We start from the raw sequence: 23786 nt of genomic DNA, 5'->3' as shown, positions 1-23786 counted from the left end.
TAGTTTAAAAAGACAGTTGGTTTGCAGTTGGTTTGCACTCTCATGATAGCACTCTCACTGGCGCTATCATGTCTTTTGCCTCTCGTTTTTCAGCTATTTGTGCCGGACTGCTGATAGGCTACAATTAGCTTACTCCTGCAAGTAATTTGGGTTAATGACGATTCCGTTGCCTTGTAGACCCGCAACAGCCGATGGATGCTCCTTGTCCTTTTCCTATTAGTTCCTATGGACTTTCAGTTTTGGAGAGGAATATTTTGTTGCCTGCAAATTGCTGGTAATTATACTGTTGGAATGAAAGTTTTATTTATTTAACAAGCTATATCCCAAATTAGCTTTAATTGACATGCCCATTTTATAAAATCATTGTCAACATTAAAATAATACCCTCTATTGCTTGTCCAAATGTTTTAGGGTAAAATACATTACCCTTTCTTATGTGAGATGTTAGTTTTCATTGGGCCATAGAAGTCCGTTTTTTTGCGTATTTTGGTATATTTTGATATTTACTTTAATAATAATAATAGGCTACTACTAATAATACTACTACTACTACTAAAAATAATAGTAATAATTATAAACTCATGCCTAATCGAACTTATGTCTTTGCATCAAATATTTAAATAATATATATATATATATATATATATATATATATATATGACGGTGTTAGGCATTTTCATGCTCAAACTTCTGAAATCTTCGGATTGCTCATTTCGTAAAAATAGATATTATTGCAGTGCATAGTTGACCACTGAGGCTTTATTTGAAACTGAACTGCATTCAAAATCCAGATCCACATAGGCCTCCAAGGCAAAATCCGTGCAGTCATTTCTTCATGTCCACGAAATTGTAGGCAAAACCTCGGATGAAATTCAAGCAAAAGACCTTTAAACGTCCGTTTCAAAAATTAAGTCTCTAATGTGATAGCTGGGGCTTGGAGCTACATTTAAAAGGGGATAGGCTACGCGGTTCATGTACAAGAGGAGACGAAACACGAATTTAAATGTTGAGATTGAGTAAAGTCAGTTGAGGAGAGAGGATAGAATTCCATCCCATTGTCCACATTCCGTCACATCATTTGAGTTCTCGGCATACATTCCTGGTGGTGGCTTGGGTACCAGTGTCCGAAATTGTTCATGTATCCACCGGATTGCGCAGGCGTCCCCTTATTTGCCATGGAAACGTCCCAAAGTGGCGGCATCCCCGGGGAACACGGAGACCCAGATGACCCAGGGTGCAGGTGTTCTCCCTCCGGTCCGCCCGGGCCATGCTTCATGATCTTCTTGTACTTGGAGCGTTTGTTCTGGAACCATATCTTAACCTGCAACAATAAATACAATTTAGTATATTAAGCCTGCAATTAGGCTATTATTATAATCTTTATCATAATTTATAAGCTACTATTATTATTAGTCTGTTCAGTACTCACTATAATAATAATAATAGTTTATTATAATATCCATGGCCTCATTGTTGTTAATATAATTGTTATTTGATAATATTGTCATGCACCTTTGCATGTTGCCAGCATGCTGGCAAATAGAGCATTAAATTATTATTATAACTGTAGGCTATATGACTGCATTGTTAGCGAAAAGGGACTAAAAACAGAACATTCAAAAGAAAGACAAAATAAAGCTGGTGGGTGAGTTCAGGTTGCCAGGAGAATTAACAGTAAACCCCACTACAGACCAGGCAAGCAATACGTTTGGCATTCCTTTACGGTTGTTTTCCCCATTCTACGAACAATGCAGAGAATTTACAGAGATATTTTGATATGGAGAGAGCCTGGTAAGACGTTTATGTAACCGCAACACCCACAGCGTGGTAAAAGCAGCTCTAGTAAAATCTAATTATGAATTGCAATTGATTGTGGAGATGAGTGGAAAACACGGCTCAGATAGCTCACATTTCGCAAGGGCTCGTAAATGGACCAAAATGAGAGATCTGCCCAAGAGTGTCACCCCAAACACGCCAATGACAGAAATACTGTTGTGATGTCTTGAATTAATTACATTTACAGTGCATTCAGAAAGTATTCAGACCCCTCAAATTTTCCACATTTTGTTACATTACAGCCTAATTCTAAAACGTATTCAATTGTTTTTCCCTCATCAACCCACACACACACCCCATGATGACAAAGCAAAAACATGTTTTTATAAATTTTTACAAAAAATATTACATTTACATAAATATGTAAGTATTCAGACCCTTTGCTATGAGACTTGAATTTGAGCTCAGGTGCATCCTGTTTCCATTGATCATCCTTGAGAAGTTTCTACAACTTGATTGGAGTCCACCTGTGGTAAATTCTATTGATTGGACATGATTTGGAAAGGCACACACCTGTCTATATAAGGTCCCACAGGTAACAGTTCATGTCAGAGCAAAAACCAAGTCATGAGGTCGATGGAATTGTCTGTAGAGCTCCGAGACAGGATTGTGTCAAGTCACAGATCTGGGGAAGAGTACCAAAAAATGACTGCAGCATTGAAGGTTCTCAAAAACACAGTGGCCTCCATCATTCTTAAATGGAATAAGTTTGGAACCACCAAGACTCTTCCTAGAGCTGGCTGCACGGCCACACTGAGCAATCTGGGGAAAAGGACCTTGGGCAGGGAGGTGACGAAAACCTGGGGTCACTGGGAGAACCTTACAGAAGGACAACCATCTCTGCAGCACTCCACCAATCAGGCCTTTATGGTAGAGTGGCTAGACGGAAGCAACTCTAAAGGCACCTAAAGGAAAAGGACTCTCAAATCATGAGAAACAACCAAGATTTAACTCTTTTGCCTGAATGCCAAGCATCACGTCTGGAGAAAACCTGGCACCATCCCTACGGTGAAGCATGGTGGTGGCAGCATCATGCTGTGGGGATGTTTTTCAGCAGCAGGGACTGGGAGACTTATAAGGATTGAGGGAAATATAAACGGAGCAAAGTACAGAGAGATCCCTGATGAAAGCCTGCTCGAGAATGCTCCGGACCTCAGACTGGGGCGAAGGTTCACCTTCCAACAGGACATCGACCCTAAGCACACAGCCAAGGCAATGTAGGAGTGGCTTCTGGACAAGTCTCTGAATGTCCTTGAGTGGCCCAGCCAGAGCTTGACTTGAACCCGATCGAACATCTCTGGAGAGACCTGAAAATAGCAGTGCAGCAACACCCCCCATCCAACCTGACAGAGCTTGAGAGGATCTGCAGAGAAGAATGGCAGAAACACCCAAAATACGGGTGTGCCAAGCTTGTAGCGTCATACCCAAGTAGACTCAAGGTTGTAATCGCTGCCAAAGGTGCTTCAACAAAGTACTGAGTAAAGGGTCTGTATACAGTGGCTTACGAAATTATTCACCCCCTTGGCATTTTTCCTATTTTGTTGCCTTACAACCTGGAATTAAAATAGATTTTTGGGGGGGGTTTGTATCATTTGATTTACACAACATGCCTACCACTTTGAAGATTCAAAATATTTTTTCTTGTGAAACAAACAAGGAATAAGACAAAAAACAGAAAACTTGAGTGTTCCCCCCCAAAGTCAATACTTTGTAGAGCCACCTTATGCAGCAATTGCAGCTGCAAGTCTCTTGGGGTATGTCTCTATAAGCTTGGCACATCTAGCCACTGAGATTTTTGCCCATTCTACAAGGCAAAACTGCTCCAGCTCCTTCAAGTTGGATGGGTTACGCTGGTTTACTGCAATCTTTAAGTCATACCACAGATTCTCAATTGGATTGAGGTCTGGGCTTTGACTAGGCCATTCCAGGACATTTAAATGTTTCCCCTTAAACCACTCGAGTGTCGCTTTAGCAGTATGCTTCGGGTCATTGTCCTGCTGGAAGGTGAACCTCGGTCCCAGTCTCAAATCTCTGGCAGACTGAAACAGGTTTCCCTCAAGAATTTCCCTATATTTAGCGTCATCCATAATTCCTTCAATTCTGACCAGTTTCCCAGTCCCTGCCGATGAAAAACATCCCCACAGCATGATGCTGCCACCACCATGTTTCACTGTGGGGATGGTGTTCTCAGGTGATGAAAGGTGTTGGGTTTGTGCTAGACATAGCGTTTTCCTTGATGGCCAAAAAGCTCAATTTTAGTCTCATCAGACCAGAGTACGTTCTTCCATATGCTTGGGGACTCTCCCACATGCCTTTTGGCGAACACCAAACTTGTTTGCTTATTTTTTTCTTTAAGCAATGGCTTTTTTTCTTGCCACTCTTCCATAAAGTCCAGCTCTGTGGAGTGTACTGCTTAAAGTGGTCCTATGGACCGATACTCCAATCTTTGGAGTATCTTTGCAGCTCCTTCAGGGTTATCTTTGGTCTCTTTGTCCCTGACCTGTTTGGAGAGCTCCTTGGTCTTCATGGTGCCGCTTGCTTGGTGGTGCTGCTTGCTTGGTGGTGTTGCAGACTCTGGGGCCTTTCAGAACAGGTGTATATATACTGAGATCATGTGACACTTAGATTGCACACAGGTGGACTTTATTTAACTAATTATGTGACTTCTGAAGGAAATTGGTTGCACCAGATCTTATTTGGGGGCTTCGTAGCAACGGGGGTGAATACATATGCACGCACCACTTTTACATTATTATTTTTTTCATTTCACTTCACCAATTTGGAATATTTTGTGTATGTCCATAACATGAAATCCAAATAAACATCCATTTAAATTACAGGTTGTAATGCAACAAAATATGAAAAACATCAAGGGGGATGAATCCTCTGAAACACAACCCAACCAAGCCGCACTGCTTCTTTGACACAATGCCCACTTAACCCAGAAGCCAGTTGCACCAATGTGTCGGAGGAAACACCGTACACCTGGCGACCGTGTCAGCATGCACTGCACCCGGCCCACCACAGGAGTCGCTAGTGCTCGAAGGACATCCCTGCCAGCCAAACCCTCCCCTAACCTGGACGACGCTGAGCTAATTGTGCGCCGCCCCATTGGTCTCCCGGTCGCGGCCGGCATGCGACAGAGCCTTGACTCGAACTCAGAATCTCTAGTGGCACAGCTAGCACTGTGATGCAGTGCCTTAGACCACTGCACCACTGCCCCACTCGGGAGGCCCCGTCATGGTGTATTGTGTGTAGATTTATGAGGGGGGAAAACTATTTAATCCATTTTAGAATAAGGTTGTAACTTAACAAAATGTGGAAGGGGTCTGAAGGGTCTGAATATTTTCCGAATGCTGCAGGCTTTACTAACTTTCAGATTGGACCAAGTCACTATTAAACGAGTCACAAGCAAGTCTCAAGTCATAAGGTCCGAGTCTCAAGTCGATGTCCCAAGTAGAACGTGGTCAAGACTCGAGTCAAGTCCAAAGAAATACATTACCTGTCAACTCATTCCAGGGTTTTTCATTATTTTTAAAATGTTCTACATTGTAGAATAATAGTGAAGACATCAAAACTATGAAATAACACATATGGAATCATGTAGTAATCGAAAAAGTGTTAAACAAATCAAAATATATTTTTGATTTTAGATTCTTCAAAGTAGCCACCCTTGATGACAGCTTTGCACACTCTTGGCATTCTCTCAACCAGCTTCACCTGGAATGCTTTTCCAACAGTCTTGAAGGAGTTTCCACATATGATGAGCACTTGTTGGCTGCTTTTCCTTTACTCTGCGGTCCAACTCATCCCAAACCATCTCAATTGGGTTGAGGTCGGGGGATTGTGGAGGCCAGGTCATCTGATGCAGCACTCCATCACTCTCTTTCTTGGTCAAATAGCCCTGGAGGTGTGTTAGGTCATTGTCCTGTTGAAAAACAAGTGATAGTCCCACTAAGCGCAAACCAGATGGGATGGTGTATTGCTGCAGAATGCTGTGGTAGCCATGCTGGTTAAGTGTGCCTTGAATTCTCAATAAATCACAGACAGTGTCACCAGCAAATCATCCCCACACCATCACACCTCCTCCTCCATGCTTCACGGTGGGAACCACACATGCGGAAATAATCTGTTCACCTACTCTGTGTTTCACAAAGACACAGTGGTTGTAACCAAAAATCTCAAATTTGGACTCATCAGACCAAAGGACAGATTTGGCCCAAGCAAGTCCCTTCTTATTATCGTGTCCTTTAGTAGTGGTTTCTTTGCAGGAATTCAACCATGAAGGCCTGATTCATGCAGTCTCCTCTGAACAGTTGATGTTGAGATGTGTCTGTTGCTTTGCTTTATCTTGGCCAGGTCGCAGTTGTAAATGAAAACTTGTTCTCAACTAGCTCACATGGTGAAAAAAAAAAAAAAAAAACTTGAACTCTGTGAAGTATTTATTTGGGATGCAATTTCTGAGGCTGGTAACTCTAATGAACGTATGCTCTGCAGCAGAGGTAACTTTGGGTCTTCCTTTCCTGTGGCGATCATCATGAGAGCCAGTTTCATCATTTGCGACTGCACTTTAAGAAACTTTCAAAGTTCTTGAAATTTTCAGAATTGACTGACCTTCATGTCTTAAAGTAATGATGGACTGTTGTTTCTCTTTGCTTATTTGAGCTGTTCCTTCCATAATATGGACTTGGTCTTTTACCAAATATGGCTATCTTCTGTATACCACCCCTACCTAGTCACAACACAACTGATTGGCTCAAACATATTAAGAAGGAAAGAAATTCACACCTGTTAATTGAAATGCATTCCAGGTGACTACCTCATGAAGCTGGTTGAGAGAATGCCAAGAGTGTGCAAAGCTGTCATCAAGGCAAAGTGTGGCTACTTTGAAGAATCTCAAATATAAAATATATTTAATTTGTTTAACAATTTTTTGGTTACTACATGATTCCATATGTGTTATTTCATCGTTTTGATGTCTTCACTATTATTCTATAATGTGGATAATAGTAAAAATAAAGAAAAACACTAGAATGAGTAGGTGTGTCCAAACTTTTGACTTGTACTGTATATATACATGCAACGACTTGCTGAACTACAAATCTTTGTCTATTTATTGAGGCTACCAGACAGCTCTTTTCATTATTTTGTGTACAACATATTTTTATTAGCCTATATAATTGTAAAATATGGACCTTGTAGCTGTGGTAAGGGCATGAAATCAGCTGATGGCAAGGCAGGTTGACGTGCTCAGAGTGTAGATTTATTAGGTTTTGGTGATCCAATGGTGAAAGCACCATATCATTCAAAATATACAAGTAGATCTACCAAATATACACAGGAAATAGCCCAAAATGAATAGCCTCTGTATCAGGCTTAACCTGTCCTATCTGAACGGACACTGGTATAGGGCAAGACAGTACACCCTCCCCTTGAGAAACCAAATCGAATCTGTCTAACACTGGCTTCTCCAGTGATTTTACCAAGGCACCGCTACTGCCTGCTGGCCTGATTTCAATCCTCTCTTCCTACAATTTGATGCTTGCGCTGCACCCGATCCTATAGCTGTATAGCAAATCACCAATATGTTCGCCTGTGTTGATTGATAGTTTTCTGGTCCAATCAGAGTGCTGAGTGTGCGTTTCACTAGCCAAAAGGGTGATGCTGTGATGCTACTATGCTGCGATGCTGCGGCTATTGTCTCTGGATGCATGTAGTGTAATCCACGTAGACTCTGTGCCACAAAATGAGTGACAAACATTACAAAACCTGGACAGATCATTTCAAGTCTTCAGTCTCAAGTCAAAGTCGAGTCCCGAGTCTTCAGGCTCCAAGTCCAAGTCAAGTCTCAAGTTAATTTATTTTTTATCAAGTCGAGTCTCAAGCCATCAAATTTGTGACTCAAGTCAGACTCGAGTCCAAGTCATGTGACCCGAGTAGTCCAAGTCATGTGACTGGAGTCCACAAGTCGGCCAACTTTTACGTCGTTTTCTCTGACTTTAGCCTACACATCATCAGTTCTGATCAACATGAAAAAAAAAGATTAGGACCATAACAATAACATATTTCACTCCCATAAACACATTAGGACACTCCCATAGGCCTAAACGTAATAATGTGGGCACCCCTATAAGTGTTAAAATTATATATATATTTTTTTTTTAACCCACTCCAGTGTATTTTAACACTGACTAAATGGGTATATTAATAAAAACTGTGTATCACATTCCATGCCAGCAATATAATTAACAGTTCTTGCAGATGTAACAAAAACCAAGTCTCACATAAACCATTGGAGTAAAACAAGCTTATATTTTGGGTTCTTATGGGGTAGGACTGTTTAACTAATAAGTTCATGAGGTCTTTATGAGTAGTTGATTCTTCAAGAATCAATGGGTACATATCATTCATTTAGTCCAAAAGTGATATAGCGACTGCTGATTACCCCTTTAATGCCGAATTGCATTGAAAATATATTTATTAAGTAATTTGACCCTAATGTCAATCAACAGCATGCTAATGTAAGTAACTCTCCTCATAATAATTGGAAATATTGGTTTTAGATTTCAACAGCAACACTCAGCTGACAAGGGCTTTCAGCCTGACATTTTTGGTAATTGTTTGCTAATTAAGAAATTACGCTAGAAAATCCTGTCCCACATATTCAACTAAATATCAACGTGTGTACCGTACAATTTGGGGAAACCACTCTCCTTAGTTAAATGTGTGGTGACTGGCGAGTGGTGGTGAGTGTTTCTGGTGCAAAAAAAGACTATGCATAATCTGCCAGGTGGTTGCTGCTCATGGAAGGCTAGAGGACACGAGTGATTCCAATATATCTAGCTCCCTTCTCAATATGACCTTATCAATAATTCCTGCCTCCTCCCAGGTAACATAATATATTTTTAAGTCAGTGTGGCGGATGAATCAGAACTAGTTAGGTAACATAGATAAATAAGATGTTTTATTTACATAATATGCTTATGTGAGATACTTGTCATTAGAATGTATCCTTTTGGACTATAGTGTTGGCAGTTGCACTTTTTCTAAGCTGGGGCTCAGTCACTTGGGGCCCAGAGAGGGGAGAGGTCAGGCTTGTCTTTCACATGTCTCTGGTGCTATGCAGAATATCAGAAAGGACAGACTGGAAGGACAGAATGGAGGACAGAATGGAACATTGTCTTCATATGTGAATGTGTCTTTACCTATTCTTAAACCATGTGAAGGGATGGCGTGATTAATGGGGAACCAATTACTTGTCTCCACAATGTCTGTGCGCTTATCCTGGGATAGTGTATGACCTATAGGCTCACTCCCCTCAGTGAGCTTGTCCAGGAGTGGGGTCAAAAGGGGGTTTATTTGAGATGGGAGTATCTAGAGTTGACAATTGAGTTATGCCTTGGATGAGGTAATGTTTTTGTGCTATACCGTACCAGGGTGAGACGGGTTCCAGTTTGGAGTAGGAGGGGGCCAGACACTGGTCTTTACAATGAGAACTGTTGACACAGCAGTAACTGTCTGCTATGTTTTATAGATATCTTTCATACAAATCTTAACCTTTGTGAACTGTTCCTAAGATCTGTGGTTCATCATGTAAGTTGAGAGGGGTGTATCTTGGCTATAAAAGATCTTTGTATTCTTCTGTAGGGACTCTCAGAATTCATTATAGACACTGAATTGATCTGAGAGTCAAAGGGCTATTGTAAAGCTCATATTATTAAAGATGAAGTTTAAGTATAACTCTGACTGGTGTGTGGTTTGTAACTCTCCTCATTTGGTAATACAGGAAAATGCCATCACATCAGTTAAGAACAAATTCTTATTTACAATGACAACCTACCAAGGAACAGTGGGTTAACTGCCTTGTTCAGGGGCAGAATAGCAGATTTTTACCTTGTCGGCTCGGGGATTCAACCCTTTTGGTTACTAACCACTAGGCTACCTGCCGCCCCATATCAGAGAGGTTCCGAGAAGTGCTTCTTCATATTTAGCATATACGTACACTGAGTATACCAAACATTAGGAACACCTTGCTAATATTGCGTTGCCCTCCTTTCGCCCTCAGAACGGCCTCAATTCGTCGGGGAATGGACTCTACAAGGTGTCGGAAGCTTTCGACAGGGATGCTGGCAGGGATGTTTTGTATACTCAGTGTATATAGGATAATTTTGCAAGGGTGCCAGGTTTTTTTTTAGGAGAGAGAAAGAGGGTGTTGAATAGATATGAAGAAGGAATGAAAGAGCAAATGTTTGGGGAAAAAAATATTAGAAAAAAGGAGAAAGTTGGTAAGTGCAGTTTTACAGATGAGTGTAGGGAGGGGCAGTGGGGGTAGAGGGGTACAACTTTGTGAGAGAAAAGGAGGCCATTGATTCTCTGTTTTGGCGGCCTGGCGCCATGGCCGTGTGCATGTCCTTTATATCCTAGACATATCATGTCTCTGAAGTCCCAATTAATGTAACTTTCAGATGCATGTATACATCTCCAACTAGATTTGAAAAAGTATTGTAAAAAAGTGCTCATCTTGCAAAAAGTCACCTCTTGACGCTTTCTCAGATATCTGTCGTGTGGCACTTACATGGAATTACTAAGGCTCTCCTCTCTTAGCATCACATCACGGACTCTACAGGTTCAGAATGGTCTCTTACCACAGAGGATAAATTACTGCATTTCATATCCGTCAATACGCCAAAAACAATCTTTACTCCAATTGATGTATAGCAGCATTGAGAGTACATATTCCCTTTGGATTAGCCATTAAGTAGTTTTTAAATCCCCAGGCAAACGTAGTAAGGGAGATCTCTAGATTTCAAGAAATATAGAATGATTACCTGGTTGAAAGCAGTAAACTCTCCCAAATTAAAAAGAATGTAGTCCTACCAAAGTCTGTACTTTCTCTGCAGTAATTTTTCTCTCATTTTGGGAACCCAAAAACTTCCTGGGACTCACAATATTTATACAAAATGTGACGCGATAACTTGCTAAGCTCTCTTCCTCTATTCCTACTGACAGACAAAATGGCCGCGGTCGTTCCACCCTCTCCCTTCCTCTTCCCTTGCAAGACAGACAGCGCTTAGTGAGAAGTAAGGAGTTAGTTACAAAAGGAACCCATTGGCTGAGAGATTGAGGGCTTAAAACTGAACCAAGAGCTATATAGGCTAAAGGAGGACTGAGACTGGAGTGTTACCTCTAAAATCCTCAAGGAATGAGCTCAGAGCCCGTATTCATAAAGCGTCTCAGATTATAGGAGTGCTGATCTATAATCAGGTTCCCCCTGTCCATAATCATATTTATTATGATCTAAAAGGCTAAATGTATCCTAGATTAGCACTCCTACTCTGAGACTCGGGACAGTTTCCCAGACACAGATTAAGCCTAGACCTGGACTGAAAAGCATGCTCAATGGAGAATCACCATTGAAACAGTTTTTTTAGTCCAGGACAACGCTTAATATGTGTCCAGGAAACCGGCCCATAGTGAATACAGGCCCAGATGAGTAAGTAAGTAATAATAGGAGATAGATAACACAGTAGTAAGACAAGTAGCGGTAATACAGGACAGTGATACACCCTGCACTTCTACTGCCTCGCTGCCAATGGGGAACTGCCATTCCAGCCATGTTGCATTCAAATATTCATGAAAGTGTGTGCCTCACACTCATGAGGGGAAACAATATCAGTTATAGGCAGAGAGAGTAGGCTAACACCTCCATGAACATGGCAGGACATCAAACTAATGGAGGTTGATGCCTAGGAACATAATGTTCCAGTGTTTTCTCCTATATGCTAAATAATACAGCATCGGAAAACTTTAACTACTTAGAGTGGAAATTCTCAAAGCCTTAAATTACATAACTCCATAACATTAGGCTCCATTCTCATTTTTAATGAGACATTTGGCCTTAACAGTATCTAATCAGGCACTTATGCATATAGTGTTGTAGCCTAGATGCAAAGAGAAGGCGTGCCATTGAGAATGGGCATGCACATCATTTTGACTAAACCTCTGACCACCTTGAGAGATGAGATGCTTACAAAGGAGGAACATTTTGCCCGACTCGAGTAAACAACAGACAATAGGAATTGTTCACTTTGTGAACCATTTGTGTAATGCTTGCCCATTTATTCCATTCAAACTATTGAGACCTATACAGACCACGTTTAAAAAGAGACTGTCATGGCCGTCGAAAGAACTGGACCAAGGTGCAGCGTGTTGAGCGTACATATTCCTTTTATTAAGAATGACGGCAACAAAAACAATAAACAATACAAAAACGACCGTGAAGCTTAAGGGCTATAGTGCCACAAACAAAGACAACTACCCACAACGAAAGGAGGGAAAAGGGGCTACCTAAGTATGGTTCCCAATCAGAGACAACGATAAACAGCTGTCCCTGATTGAGAACAATACCCGGCCAAAACATAGAAACACAAAATCATAGAAAACAAAACATAGAATGCCCACCCCAAATCACACCCTGACCAAACCAAATAGAGACATAAAAAGGCTCTCTAAGGTCAGGGCGTGACAGAGACTGACACCAAAATTGTTGTGCATTGAAGAGCCTCTTGTAATAAACACCTTATTGAACAGTTAAATCAGTCAAAATAACTGAAATAGAGTAATTCAATTGGCCCAAAATACAGAAATATGTACCTGCGTTTGAGTTAGTCCCAATTTTGCCGCCAAATCGGCTCGCTCAGGTAGCGCAAGGTATTGGGTTTGCTGAAATCTCTGGTTGAGCGCCTGCAGTTGTAAGCTTGAGTAGATGGTCCGCGGTTTTCGGATCTTCTTCCCTTTTCCGTTCAGTCTAATTTCTCCGTTCTCGATCACCGTGGTTGGCTTCTCAAGCTCTTCAAAAGGATGAAGAAGAAAAGGTTTTATTTTATTCACCAGGAAGTCCCATTGAGGTCCGAAATTTGGGAATAATAATAACAATATTAACAACAACAACAACAACAACAGCAATAATAATAATAATAATAATGATCATCATAATAATCATACATTTAATGAATAATACATGTTTAAGTTATGCCATTTAATTTGCCCTCAATGGGCAAGAGCTCAACTTTTCTTTTCTACCTCATGTTGCACAAGAGGTCATTGAGCATGAGGAATATAATGACTGCATATTGCTCCCCATTATTCCCATTGTTATGAAGAGTGCACATACCAACTAGTGCCTAGGGAAACAGCTGCGTTAGGCCCCACAAGGCATTCATAGTAACATGACACTGTATGAATCCATCCTTACAATACAACCAGTGAAATAGCGTGAGGAGATTCATCTTTCATCTATAGCCCATCCAATCTACCTCATCCCCATACTGTATTTTTTTTTTTTTTACCTTGCTCCTTTACACCCCAGTATCTCAAATTGCACATTCATCTTCTGCACATCCTACCATTCCAGTGTTTAATTGCTATATTGTAATTCATTTGCCACCATAGCCTATTTATTGCCTTACCTCTCTTATCCTACCTCATTTGCACATACTGTATATAGATTTTTCTACTGTATTATTGATTGTATGTTTGTTTATTCCATGTGTAACTCTGTGTTGTTGTATGTGTCGAACTGCTTTGCTTTATCTTGGCCAGGTCGCAGTTGCAAATGAGAACTTGTTCTCAACTAGCCTACCTGGTTAAATAAAGGTGAAATAAATAAAATAAATACTTCACTTTTTGTTATACAGGGGCAGAAGATGTAGATTTGATTTGCTAAGTTGAACAATAATTGCAGAGAATTTAGGTAGGAGGTAGGTAGCCCAATGGCTAAGGGAGATGAACCTGTGGCCGAAAGATGTCCGGTTTGAATCCCGGGCCAGGCGCTGGAAAAATGTATCTGGCAAGTGGAGTGCTGCTGGGTTCACATCCTTAAGATGTTCCCCTTTTTTTGGGTGGCTTGGGCCCTTGAACAATGCCCTTAACCCCACAACATACAGGGGTGACCCGGTGCTTGTCTCAACTGTGTGTGATTTGTGCTGTCTGGGGCAGTTGAGAATGAGCAGAAGACACATGTCTGTTGTTTGCTATAACTAATGGAAAATAAAGTTGTATTGTATTGAATTCTTTAGTTAAATAAGTTGCATTGGAACTGTTGAATCTTGATTGCCCCTTTTCTATTCTAAGCCTGCCATTCAAATAGCAAATAATATACATAAACTCATAGGCCTTACATCACATGCTAGTGCACAGCCTATTCTCCCGTGTTGAATCAACACTGACAGTGTTCAATTTAACACTGGTCCAGTGTCTATACAGGCCCACACTTTTCAGTGTTAAATTAACAACCGTATTAGTGACAGAGACATGGTTGTTGTTGCAGTCTATTTGTTTTTGTTCTGTGGCCTTCACCAATGAAGATCTTAAGTGAATATGCTATCATTAAAATGTCATTCTTCAACAAAATGCAAGTATTTAATGCCTTATTTTGAGGGCTTAGTTTTACCGTATTACCGTGGCCTGAAACTCATAGTTTGCAGGCCTGCGAGTCACATTATGATGGCTTGCAAAGTGATGTGTATTCCTATTGGAATCCAACCAGAGTGGGGATAGCCAACATTTGGAAATTTTATTCACCCGCAACCTGCATTCAGAATGATGACTGCTGGGTCAGGTAGAAGAAGATATGAGGCTACCTAAACCATATAAACTGGAACAATAATTTCAGTAACCGGTGCAATAAGTCCAAGTAACAGATTGGATTAGTTTAGAAGCATTTTATTTATATTTGAGTAGCATAAGATTAATTCATCAAACAAAAAGAAAGATATTGAAACAAAGTATTCCAAAAAATCTACCTGCAATACAGCATGCTGGGAAATATGATACTGATGGGTGTGGTTAACACTGGTTATTAACTCCAAAACTTTTACACCAATGAGTGTTGATTTAACACCTGAATCAACACTAGAAATGTTACACTGAAAAGCCAACAATATAGGTAAAACTGGCCAATTTGCTTTGTGACTATGCAGAAACTGTTCTTTTGTTTTGGTCCACCAGCTTCAAACAGCTGTAAAAACTACATTTTTTGTTATTGAAAATATATTTCACAGAGATTTAGATGGTACACTGATTCCCTACACTATTCAGTGAAATTGAGCGAACAGTGTGGAATTTTAGCAAACAGGAAATAACAAAGCGATTTCCACTAGATAACACAGCCACAAAGTCAGAACAGCTTTTCTAGTTTGACAACAGATGCCACTCTAGCGCGAGAAATCAATAGGTGAATATCACAGCCAATCACAACACTGGGGAGTAAGTAATACTGTGAAACACTAATATTCCACTATTAGCGACAGATATGTTATGGACATTTTCTGAAATTACAATTCAAAAATAAAAATAAAAATCCCGTGAAGCACCTTTAAAATCACTAAAACTAATATTGGCCTGCTATTAGCATTCCAAAAATAATTGCAACATACAAATGGTAATCAATGTTGATATTCCATTTGTTGCTATAGTTTTCTTTATTATTATTAGGCCATTATCTTGTTATTGGTAGGAATTAAACTAATCATTACATGGTTATATTATCATTATAAAAATAATTATAATACATTGTTCAGAACAATGACCAGCTTTTAATCAGAACTAAGAATAACATAATGAATCTGTTAATGTTCAAGAGGACTGCAATGTTTATAATATCTGGGGCCTTAAATAATAATTGACTTTCCAACATGGCCAACACACGAAATGCCTGTAAGATTGCATTGGGGCGGCAGGTAGCCTAGTGGTTAGATCGTTGGGCCAATAACCGAAAGGTTGCTGAATCGAATCCCCGAGCTGACAAGGTCAAAATCTGCCGTTCTGCCCCTGAACAAGGCAGTTAATCCACTGTTCCCTGGTAGGCCTTCATTCTAAATAAGCATTTGTTCTTAACTGACTTGCCTAAATAAAGGTAAAATAAAAAAATTGACACACAAACCATTTCCTAATACGTGGGTGAAAATTGTTTACTTTTCAGTGTCTGGAGAGAGTTGATAAACATGGCAATAGCCAACAGTGCAGTGGAGATGTCACAGTCAGTCGACGATACCGATTACCGCACGGGTTTTTAATGTTGTGTAAATATAAATAGGCTGCTATAAACCCCTAAGCGAGCTCACTCATCATATTTTTGTTGTTGTTGAGAGGTTGATTCCTATTCGAATGTCTTCGAGCTGTTAGTCCCAAACAGCTTCACACTTCAAATAGGACTAGCCATTCTAAACAACTTGTGTTATTTTGATCATTGACATTAGACTACGTGGAATTAATGCTGTATGCATTTTGTTTAACGTTTTGATAAAAAAATACGAGGTAAAATGATGTACCTCTTTCAGTCCTATGCGGCTATCTGTATCTTAACATATCAATTAAGTAATGTAGGATCACAGAAGCAATAACGTCATCAAAGATAAATGGTTTTCAGATTACACGTTTTGTCTGGGCCCTGTGCTTTGTGGGAGACCACAGGACAAAATGTTTAGTGGCTCGGTTTTTCCCTCCCATGTCGGCTGCATGTGACCTGTATCATCATACAGAGTAGGCTAGGCTAATTATTGTGCCAATCAACCGACCTGTCTCGCGGGCCAATAATATAAATACAAACTGACCAGCCTACCCTTAGGTCTAACCACCTGTCCTAATATCAGATTAGACTAATAATTAAAATTGTGAAATAGGCTACATATAGCCCTAGGTAATGTGAAATCTTATGAAAATGGATTCTCATTTCAATTTGAGACGAGAACAGTCCCTTGCTTTATCCATGCATGTATCTTGAAGTTCAGTAGCCTGTAAACTATTGACACTTAAAAATAAAATATTTTCAAAAGTGCTCAGGTGTTATAGACTACATATGTGACAAGTGCGTTTTGCATTACAAATGACTATCCTATTAATTTATAACACCTTTAGGTCAGAGCACTGTTTCCGTAATGCTGCTTGCTATATGTTATGAATTCCCTATATTTCATTAGTGGTTTATTTGTAGACTTCTGATAGGGTTTAGGTCGGCTATATAAGTGCCCAATTCTAATTTTAGAAGTCCATCGCGTCCGTATAGCCTTCGCCACTGTAACTGCATCTTGAAAATGGCAACACACATTGAATAAACTCCACAATGTCAACACCGATGTTTTTAAAACGTACCTGTTTCCTCTATTCTCGTGCGTCCCAGACCGTTGTTGTGGCTACTGTGCTGGTATGGCAGGTAGGCACTTGGGTGGTGTGCGCTTACAGTGCTGTGGTAAGGGTAGGCTAGCGTGCGGCCATAGGATGACGCGCTGGAAGAAAAGGAGCTATCGTGCTGCGAGGGTCCGACCGGATGCAAGCCGTGTACTGGATAGATGTTGTGGGATAAGCCGGGGGAATGCTGCTGGTGTCCGGGATAGCCGTGTCCGAACTCCAGAAAGGCCGATTTTGAGGGATCAGAAGCAACCAGACTGTCCGACAATGAACTCATAGTCATCATTAAGCGGGGGTCCATAAACTCGAGGCGCAGTTAAGGGCACCATAGAGTGCTACAGATGGGACCAATGCATATCCACTGACTAGGGAAGTTAGGCTACCTAACAAAAACACCAAGAGCACGAAGCTAAGGTGACGAGGTTATTTCCTAAATCCTTCCGTTTGTCTCCAAATTCTAAATTACGCAGTCCCTTTATTTTATCGTCTCTAAAAAAGAGAAGAGGAAAACCTTCACTGTTTCTCTGAACACTTTGTGCATATGGTTTAAAGTTGTTGCTACCTCGCTTGGCATACACGAGCGCGCCTGCTCATTGGTTGCGGTGGCTAATCGTGTCGTCCTGCCCCGAGGACAAACCATATTTAACTTGATTAATACAAACTACATGAAGTCGGTCTTACAGTTTGGGCAGCAATGACATTTCAATGCAGCAGAATTTGGAAACAATGTATGCTAAATGAGAAGATAGGCCGACTGTAACAGATATTAACTAGGCTAATCTAATGTCAAGTATGTTTAGATTTTGTTATGTAGCCTTTTAGCGTTTGCAAAGATTGTCAACAAACTTGACAACTTTGCCAGCGATGTTTTTACGTAAGGACAAACCTTTTGCGCACAAGTTAGGCCATAGGATAATCAATTATTATATATGTATACCTGCCTAATTAATACGCAATACACATAGCTACATGATACGCATATACATTTAATTTACACCTGGCGTCAATGCGTGATTTAGCCTACGCATAACTAGACTGAAAGGAGGGCACAGAAGCTCAACACAGTGGCTATAATACCGTTGTAAATGTGATTTAATCAAAACGCTCAGATGCGTCAAGATAAAACATAAAATACGCACACACACACATACACTATTTCCCAGCACATGTATAACACACAACATACACGATTCATGTTTTTTAAACAAAAATGCAACAAATGGGAAACTCTTCTTTAGGAGGTTGTACTTGGTGAGAGGACAAGTTGTAATTGCTGATAGTTTCTGAAGAAGGAAGGGAGGCTGCCCCTATCTATCAATCTTATCCGTGATGAAAGAAGACTTTCACCTTCGACTGGAAGCCATTATAAAGTCGGTCATGTGTAATCTATGTCTGTGGGTTGCAGACAGATGGATGACGATAGATATCAACTCGCACGCCGGCCGGGGACCAGCGCATGACAGATGTAGCGCCGAAGACGCTCTAAATCATTAGGCCTAAATGGCACATTTAGAGTTGTCACTTTATGTAATTCAGTCACAAGTCTAAATGACACAGGTTGCTGTCAACGTGTAGGAACATAGCCTATGCCAGAGCTGTAGCCTATGCTGCTTTTGGTAACAATGGAGCAACGCGCAGAAGCTAACGTTTCAGGACAGAGACTCCCTGAATAATTATGATAGCCTAACTATTAGGTCTACACACTAGCCTACACAGTAATACGAAAATAAAAATAATACTGTAGTCGTTATGGTAGACCATTCATCCTCATATTGTAGACTATGTAATCATGTTTCAACGTCTGCTATTCGGTGGAAATAAATAGGCCTATCCCATAATGATGGCTTATTTTTCTTTCAAATAATATTGAAACATTTAGTCTATAACGAATGTTGGCATATCAATTGGTTCGCCATATTCATATTTGTGTAACACAATCATTTTCACTATTTGTTTATTGCAGGAAATACATGAAAATGCATGATGACACATCAGGTGCCTACCTGTTTTAGGATGATACAAATGCAGACTAGGCTTAACCCTTGTGTTGTCTTAAATTATATTTTTTCAACTTGAAATTTGATTACTTTTCCTAGAGTGACCCCAACATTAGAAAAAGTAAAACGTCACCTTTGTTCATATTTCCATGAAAGCTGTACACCACCAGGGCACAAAGATTGTCTTAGGGTCATTTTTGACCCAGCAGTTATAAAATTATTTACACACACACACACACACACACACACACACACACACACACACACACACACACACACACACACACACACACACACACACACACACACACACACACACACACACACACACACACACACACACACACACACACACACACACACACACACACACACACACACACAATGAGAAATTGAGATGATGTGTGCTACTGATTGAACTCAGACAAAACTAAAACCTTCTTGTGCATGTGCAGCATCTAACCTCCATGACTCCACACATGACTCAAGTTCACAGACAACATTTAAAAAAAAAAATCAGACAAAATAAACAACATTTCAGACAAAATAAATGTTTCTTGAAAGCATTGTTTACTAATGGGGAATGCAGTCAGAGGCTATAAAGGTGCTGCAGATGACAGTCCCCCCAGTTCTCTCTTTGCTGAAGCCACGAGTGCACGTTTCAGTGCCCAACAGGTCGTAGATGACAATTTTTCAGATATCCAGGAGGAACAAGAATATGGTCCTCCTGAGCACACTGCACAAAACGGCTGAGATCAGTGATCGTGAGGACAGGAAGCCAGCCATCATCCTGGAGTACAACCAAAACAAAGGAGGCGTGTACAACCTGGACAAGGTGATTGGAACTTACAGCTGCAGGAGGATGACTGCCCGCTGGCCCCTGGTCATCTTCCATAACATCATTGATGTGTCTTCATACAATTCCTTCGTGAAATGGAACAAGATCAACCCTACCTGGATGCCTGATAAGCAGAACAAGAGGAGGGTGTTCCTGGAGCAGCTGGTAAAGGCACTTGTAACCCCACACATTCAAAGAAGGGAGCGCCTCCCCCGCACAGCAGCCTCTATAGCGCTTGTGAAAGCTTTTCTGGGAGCTGAATCTTGTCCTGATCCACCTGAGGCTGCAGCTGGGGCAGGCAAGAGGAGGAGATGCCAATTCTGCCCACCAAAGAAGGACTGTAAAACAAATACTATGTGCTGCACATGTACGAAATACATCTGCAAAGGCCATGTACACACACTTGCACAAACACTTCCTACATGTGCTAATTAGAGTTGATTGATTTATGTTCTTCACGTTTTTGTTTTGTATCTATTATCTTCTTTTATTCTTATTTATTGTTGTTTATACACCTTGTGGGTGGGGGCAATGGTTAAAAAATGGGAGAAGACTAGTATTTTGTAGTTGAATTCCTCATTGTACAGTATATACAGTTGAAGTCGGAAGTTTGCATACACTTAGGTTGGAATCATTAAAACTAGTTTTTCAACCACTCCACAAATTTCTTGTTAACAAACTATACTTTTGGAAAGCCATTAGGACATCTACTTTGTGCATGACACAAGTAATTTTTCCAATAATTGTTTACAGACAGATTATTTCACTTATAATTCACTGTATCACAATTCCAGTGGGTCAGAAGTTTACATACACTAAGTTGACTGTGCCTTTAAACAGCTTGGAACATTCCAGAAAATTATGTAATGGCTTTAGAAGCTTCTGATAGTCTAATTGACATAATTTGAGTCAATTGGAGTTGTACCTGTGGATGTATTTCAAGGACTACCTTCAAACTCAGTGCCTCTTTTCTTGACATCATGGGAAAATCTAAAGAAATCAGCCAAGACCTCAGAAAAATATTGTAGTCCTCCACAAGTCTGGTTCATCCTTGGGAGCAATTTCCAAATGCCTGAAGGTACCACGTTCCTCTGTACAAACAATAGTACGCAAGTATAAACACCATGGGACCACGCAGCTATCATACCGTTCAGGAAGGATACTTGTTCAGTCTCCTAGAGATGAACGTACTTTGGTGCGAAAAGTGAAAATCAATCTCGGAACATCAGCAAAGGACCTTGTGAAGATGCTGGAGGAAACAGGTACAAAAGTATCTATATCCACAGTAAAATGAGTCCTATATTCACATAACCTGAAAGGCTGATCAGCAAGGAAGCAGCCACTGCTCCAAATCCGCCATAAAGCCAGACTACGGTTTGCAATTTCACATGGGGACAAAGATCGTACTTTTTGGAGAAATGTCCTCTGGTCTGACGAAACAAAAATAGAACCGTTTGGCCATCGTTATGTTTGGAGGAAAAATGGGAGTGGCTTGCAAGTCGAGGAACACCATCCTAACCGTGAAGCACGGGGGTGGGCAGCATCGTGTTGTGGGGGTGCTTTGCTGCAGGAGTGACTGGTGCACTTCACAAAATAGATGGCATCATGAGGGAGAAAGATTATGTGTATATATTGAAGCAACATCTCAAGACATCAGTCAGGAAGTTAAAGCTTGGTCTCAAATGGGTCTTCCAAATGGACAATGACCCCAAGCATACTTCCAAAGTTGTGGCAAAACGGCTTAAGGACAACAAAGTCAAGATACTGGAGTGGCCATCACAAAGCCCTGACCTCAATCCTATAGAAAAGTTGTGGGCGGAACTGAAAAAGCGTGCACGAGCAAGTAGGCCTACAAACCTGACTCAGTTACACCAGCTCTGTCAGGAGGAATGGGCCAAAATTCACCCAACTTATTGTGGAAGCTTGTGGAGCTTGTGAAACGTTTGACCCAAGTTAAACAATTTAAAGGCAATGCTGCCAAATACTAATTGAGTGTATGTAAACTTCTGACCCACTGGGAATGTGATGAAAGAAATTAAAGCTGAAATAAATCCTTCTCTCTACTATTATTCTGACATTTCACATTCTTAAAATAAAGTGGTGATCCTAGCTGACCTAAAACAGGGTATTTTTACTTGGATTAAATGTCAAGAATTGTGAAAAACTGAGTTTAAATGTATTTGGCTAAGGTGTATGTAAACTTGCGACTTCAACTGTAAGACTATCACTATTTTGCCCAAAAAGTTCAAGACTGTTATTGTTTCCCTTAAATAAAATGCATTCAAAACTAGTTTCTGCACATTTCCTCTACTTTCTTAAGCTATACAAGTGCTATCTCTAGCTAAAACAATTATGTTTACACCTATGCAGTACCTTTAACAATAATAATAATAATAATAAACCTTTAGTTTAGTAAAGAAAACAATTATGACAGGTGTGCTGTAATAAAAACGAGTGGCGTCCACTGATTAAATGCAGTCTTTCTGCATTGTGAAGAGGGAAAACCCAGATATTCACAAAGTTTGTGATGAATTACCGGTTGTTTCTTCATGCAAAATAGATTTGGAGTTGAACGAACTAAAGCACTTTGAAGTGAAAACAAATCGCAATATCCACTTGGCTGGCAAGGGGCCAACAATGTAACCGCGTTACCATGCAATGAGCCAACACGTTTGCACATTTAGATTCACCAAATGTCCATTTGTAGCCTATATTAGAATTGGAACCCAATGGAAAGCCTACCTCAATAGGCTACATGCACCTTAAAGTAGTGTAATTTAGTGTTTACTTGGATTGCTGCACAAATCAAGAATATGTTTGGTCTATGGACATGATGCCCTGTTGTTGTAAATTGCATAGGCCAAATTTAGGCTAATTGATTTTAGTAAATTATCAGTTAGTATGCAGTCTTTGTATAGGCTATTGCAAAAAAGCTAGGTCTATATAGCCTACTGAAAATAATTACGGTCTGAACGATAGATTTTGGTCTTCTGAAGATAAGACGTCGTAACAGGTTCCATTGAGAAATTCACATTGTACTTTTATCCCTGTGCTGAGTTCCAAGAAAAAGCCTACAGTATTGCCTCTCTCGACTTTAGACGTTCATGTTTGTTGTCTTCTGCCGAAGGACCGGTGTTATTACGCCAAAAGAATGACGTGTCGAGAATGATAGATTCCTGCGCTTTCATCTCGCACCAGCATTCGTGCTCTGATTTCACCTCAGTAATCGTCGGACACACCCCCCCCCCCTCTCATGAACCATGTCATTTTACCTCTATGTTGCCAGCTCGTGGGTTTTTATCCAAGACAAGCCGGAAGGTTAATTGAACTACACTGGGACCATGCTCACCGTGCCAATAGCGTTGAGAAAATAATCAGTAATTAATTTCACATTTATAATATAATGTTTGGCTGTAAAATTTCATTTTGGGGGGGTTCAATGTGTTGATGTGTATGTCACCCCTAAATCTTGAACCCCCTTAGTAACATTTCTATCACCACATCATGCTAATCTTGAAGTCTAGCATGGATAGATGCACAATGTGAAATATAAATGTCACGAGTCATGATATATTAGTCCCCTATGTGTTTGAGTTGAAATCATGGGTTTACACATTGTGACACATCTTGTGTGTCAGTTTGTTCATCAGCCTCAAACTTAACTTAGTGGGGATAGACTGAATCTACATTGACATTTTCTCACAAAGCTGTCTTCATGTCTACTCATTAAAACAGTATTCTTATTTTGTTTTGCAGGGCCTCCACAGATTCTGTAAGGCCATGCCTCTGAATTAGTATACCACCCCTCTCGACTCAAGTGTGGCACAGTATACATCAACCACAAGTCATCAATCACCATGCACAAACTCAATAATTTAACAGCATATGCTATTCACTGGCATTGTGAATGTTAGAATGTAATTTGCCAC

The 23786-nt window shown here is 40.4% G+C and overlaps 1 protein-coding gene across 1 annotated transcript; it reads right to left on the bottom strand.

The window, feature by feature from the left end:
* Positions 1–739: 739 nt before the first annotated feature.
* Positions 740–17563, bottom strand: LOC139578819 (homeobox protein Dlx4a-like). The gene is made up of 3 exons (XM_071406876.1): positions 16987–17563; positions 12490–12686; positions 740–1321 (listed from the first exon to the last, which is right to left on the bottom strand). The coding sequence occupies exons 1-3, from the start codon at positions 17321–17323 to the stop codon at positions 1070–1072; spliced, it is 786 nt and encodes a 261-aa protein (XP_071262977.1). The 5' UTR covers positions 17324–17563; the 3' UTR covers positions 740–1069.
* Between the last annotated feature and the right edge of the window lie 6223 nt (positions 17564–23786).

The sequence above is a fragment of the Salvelinus alpinus genome, chromosome 6 (genome assembly GCF_045679555.1).
Source record: "Salvelinus alpinus chromosome 6, SLU_Salpinus.1, whole genome shotgun sequence".
Classification (NCBI taxonomy): domain Eukaryota; kingdom Metazoa; phylum Chordata; class Actinopteri; order Salmoniformes; family Salmonidae; genus Salvelinus; species Salvelinus alpinus.
This window is presented reverse-complemented; position numbering and strand designations above follow the sequence as displayed.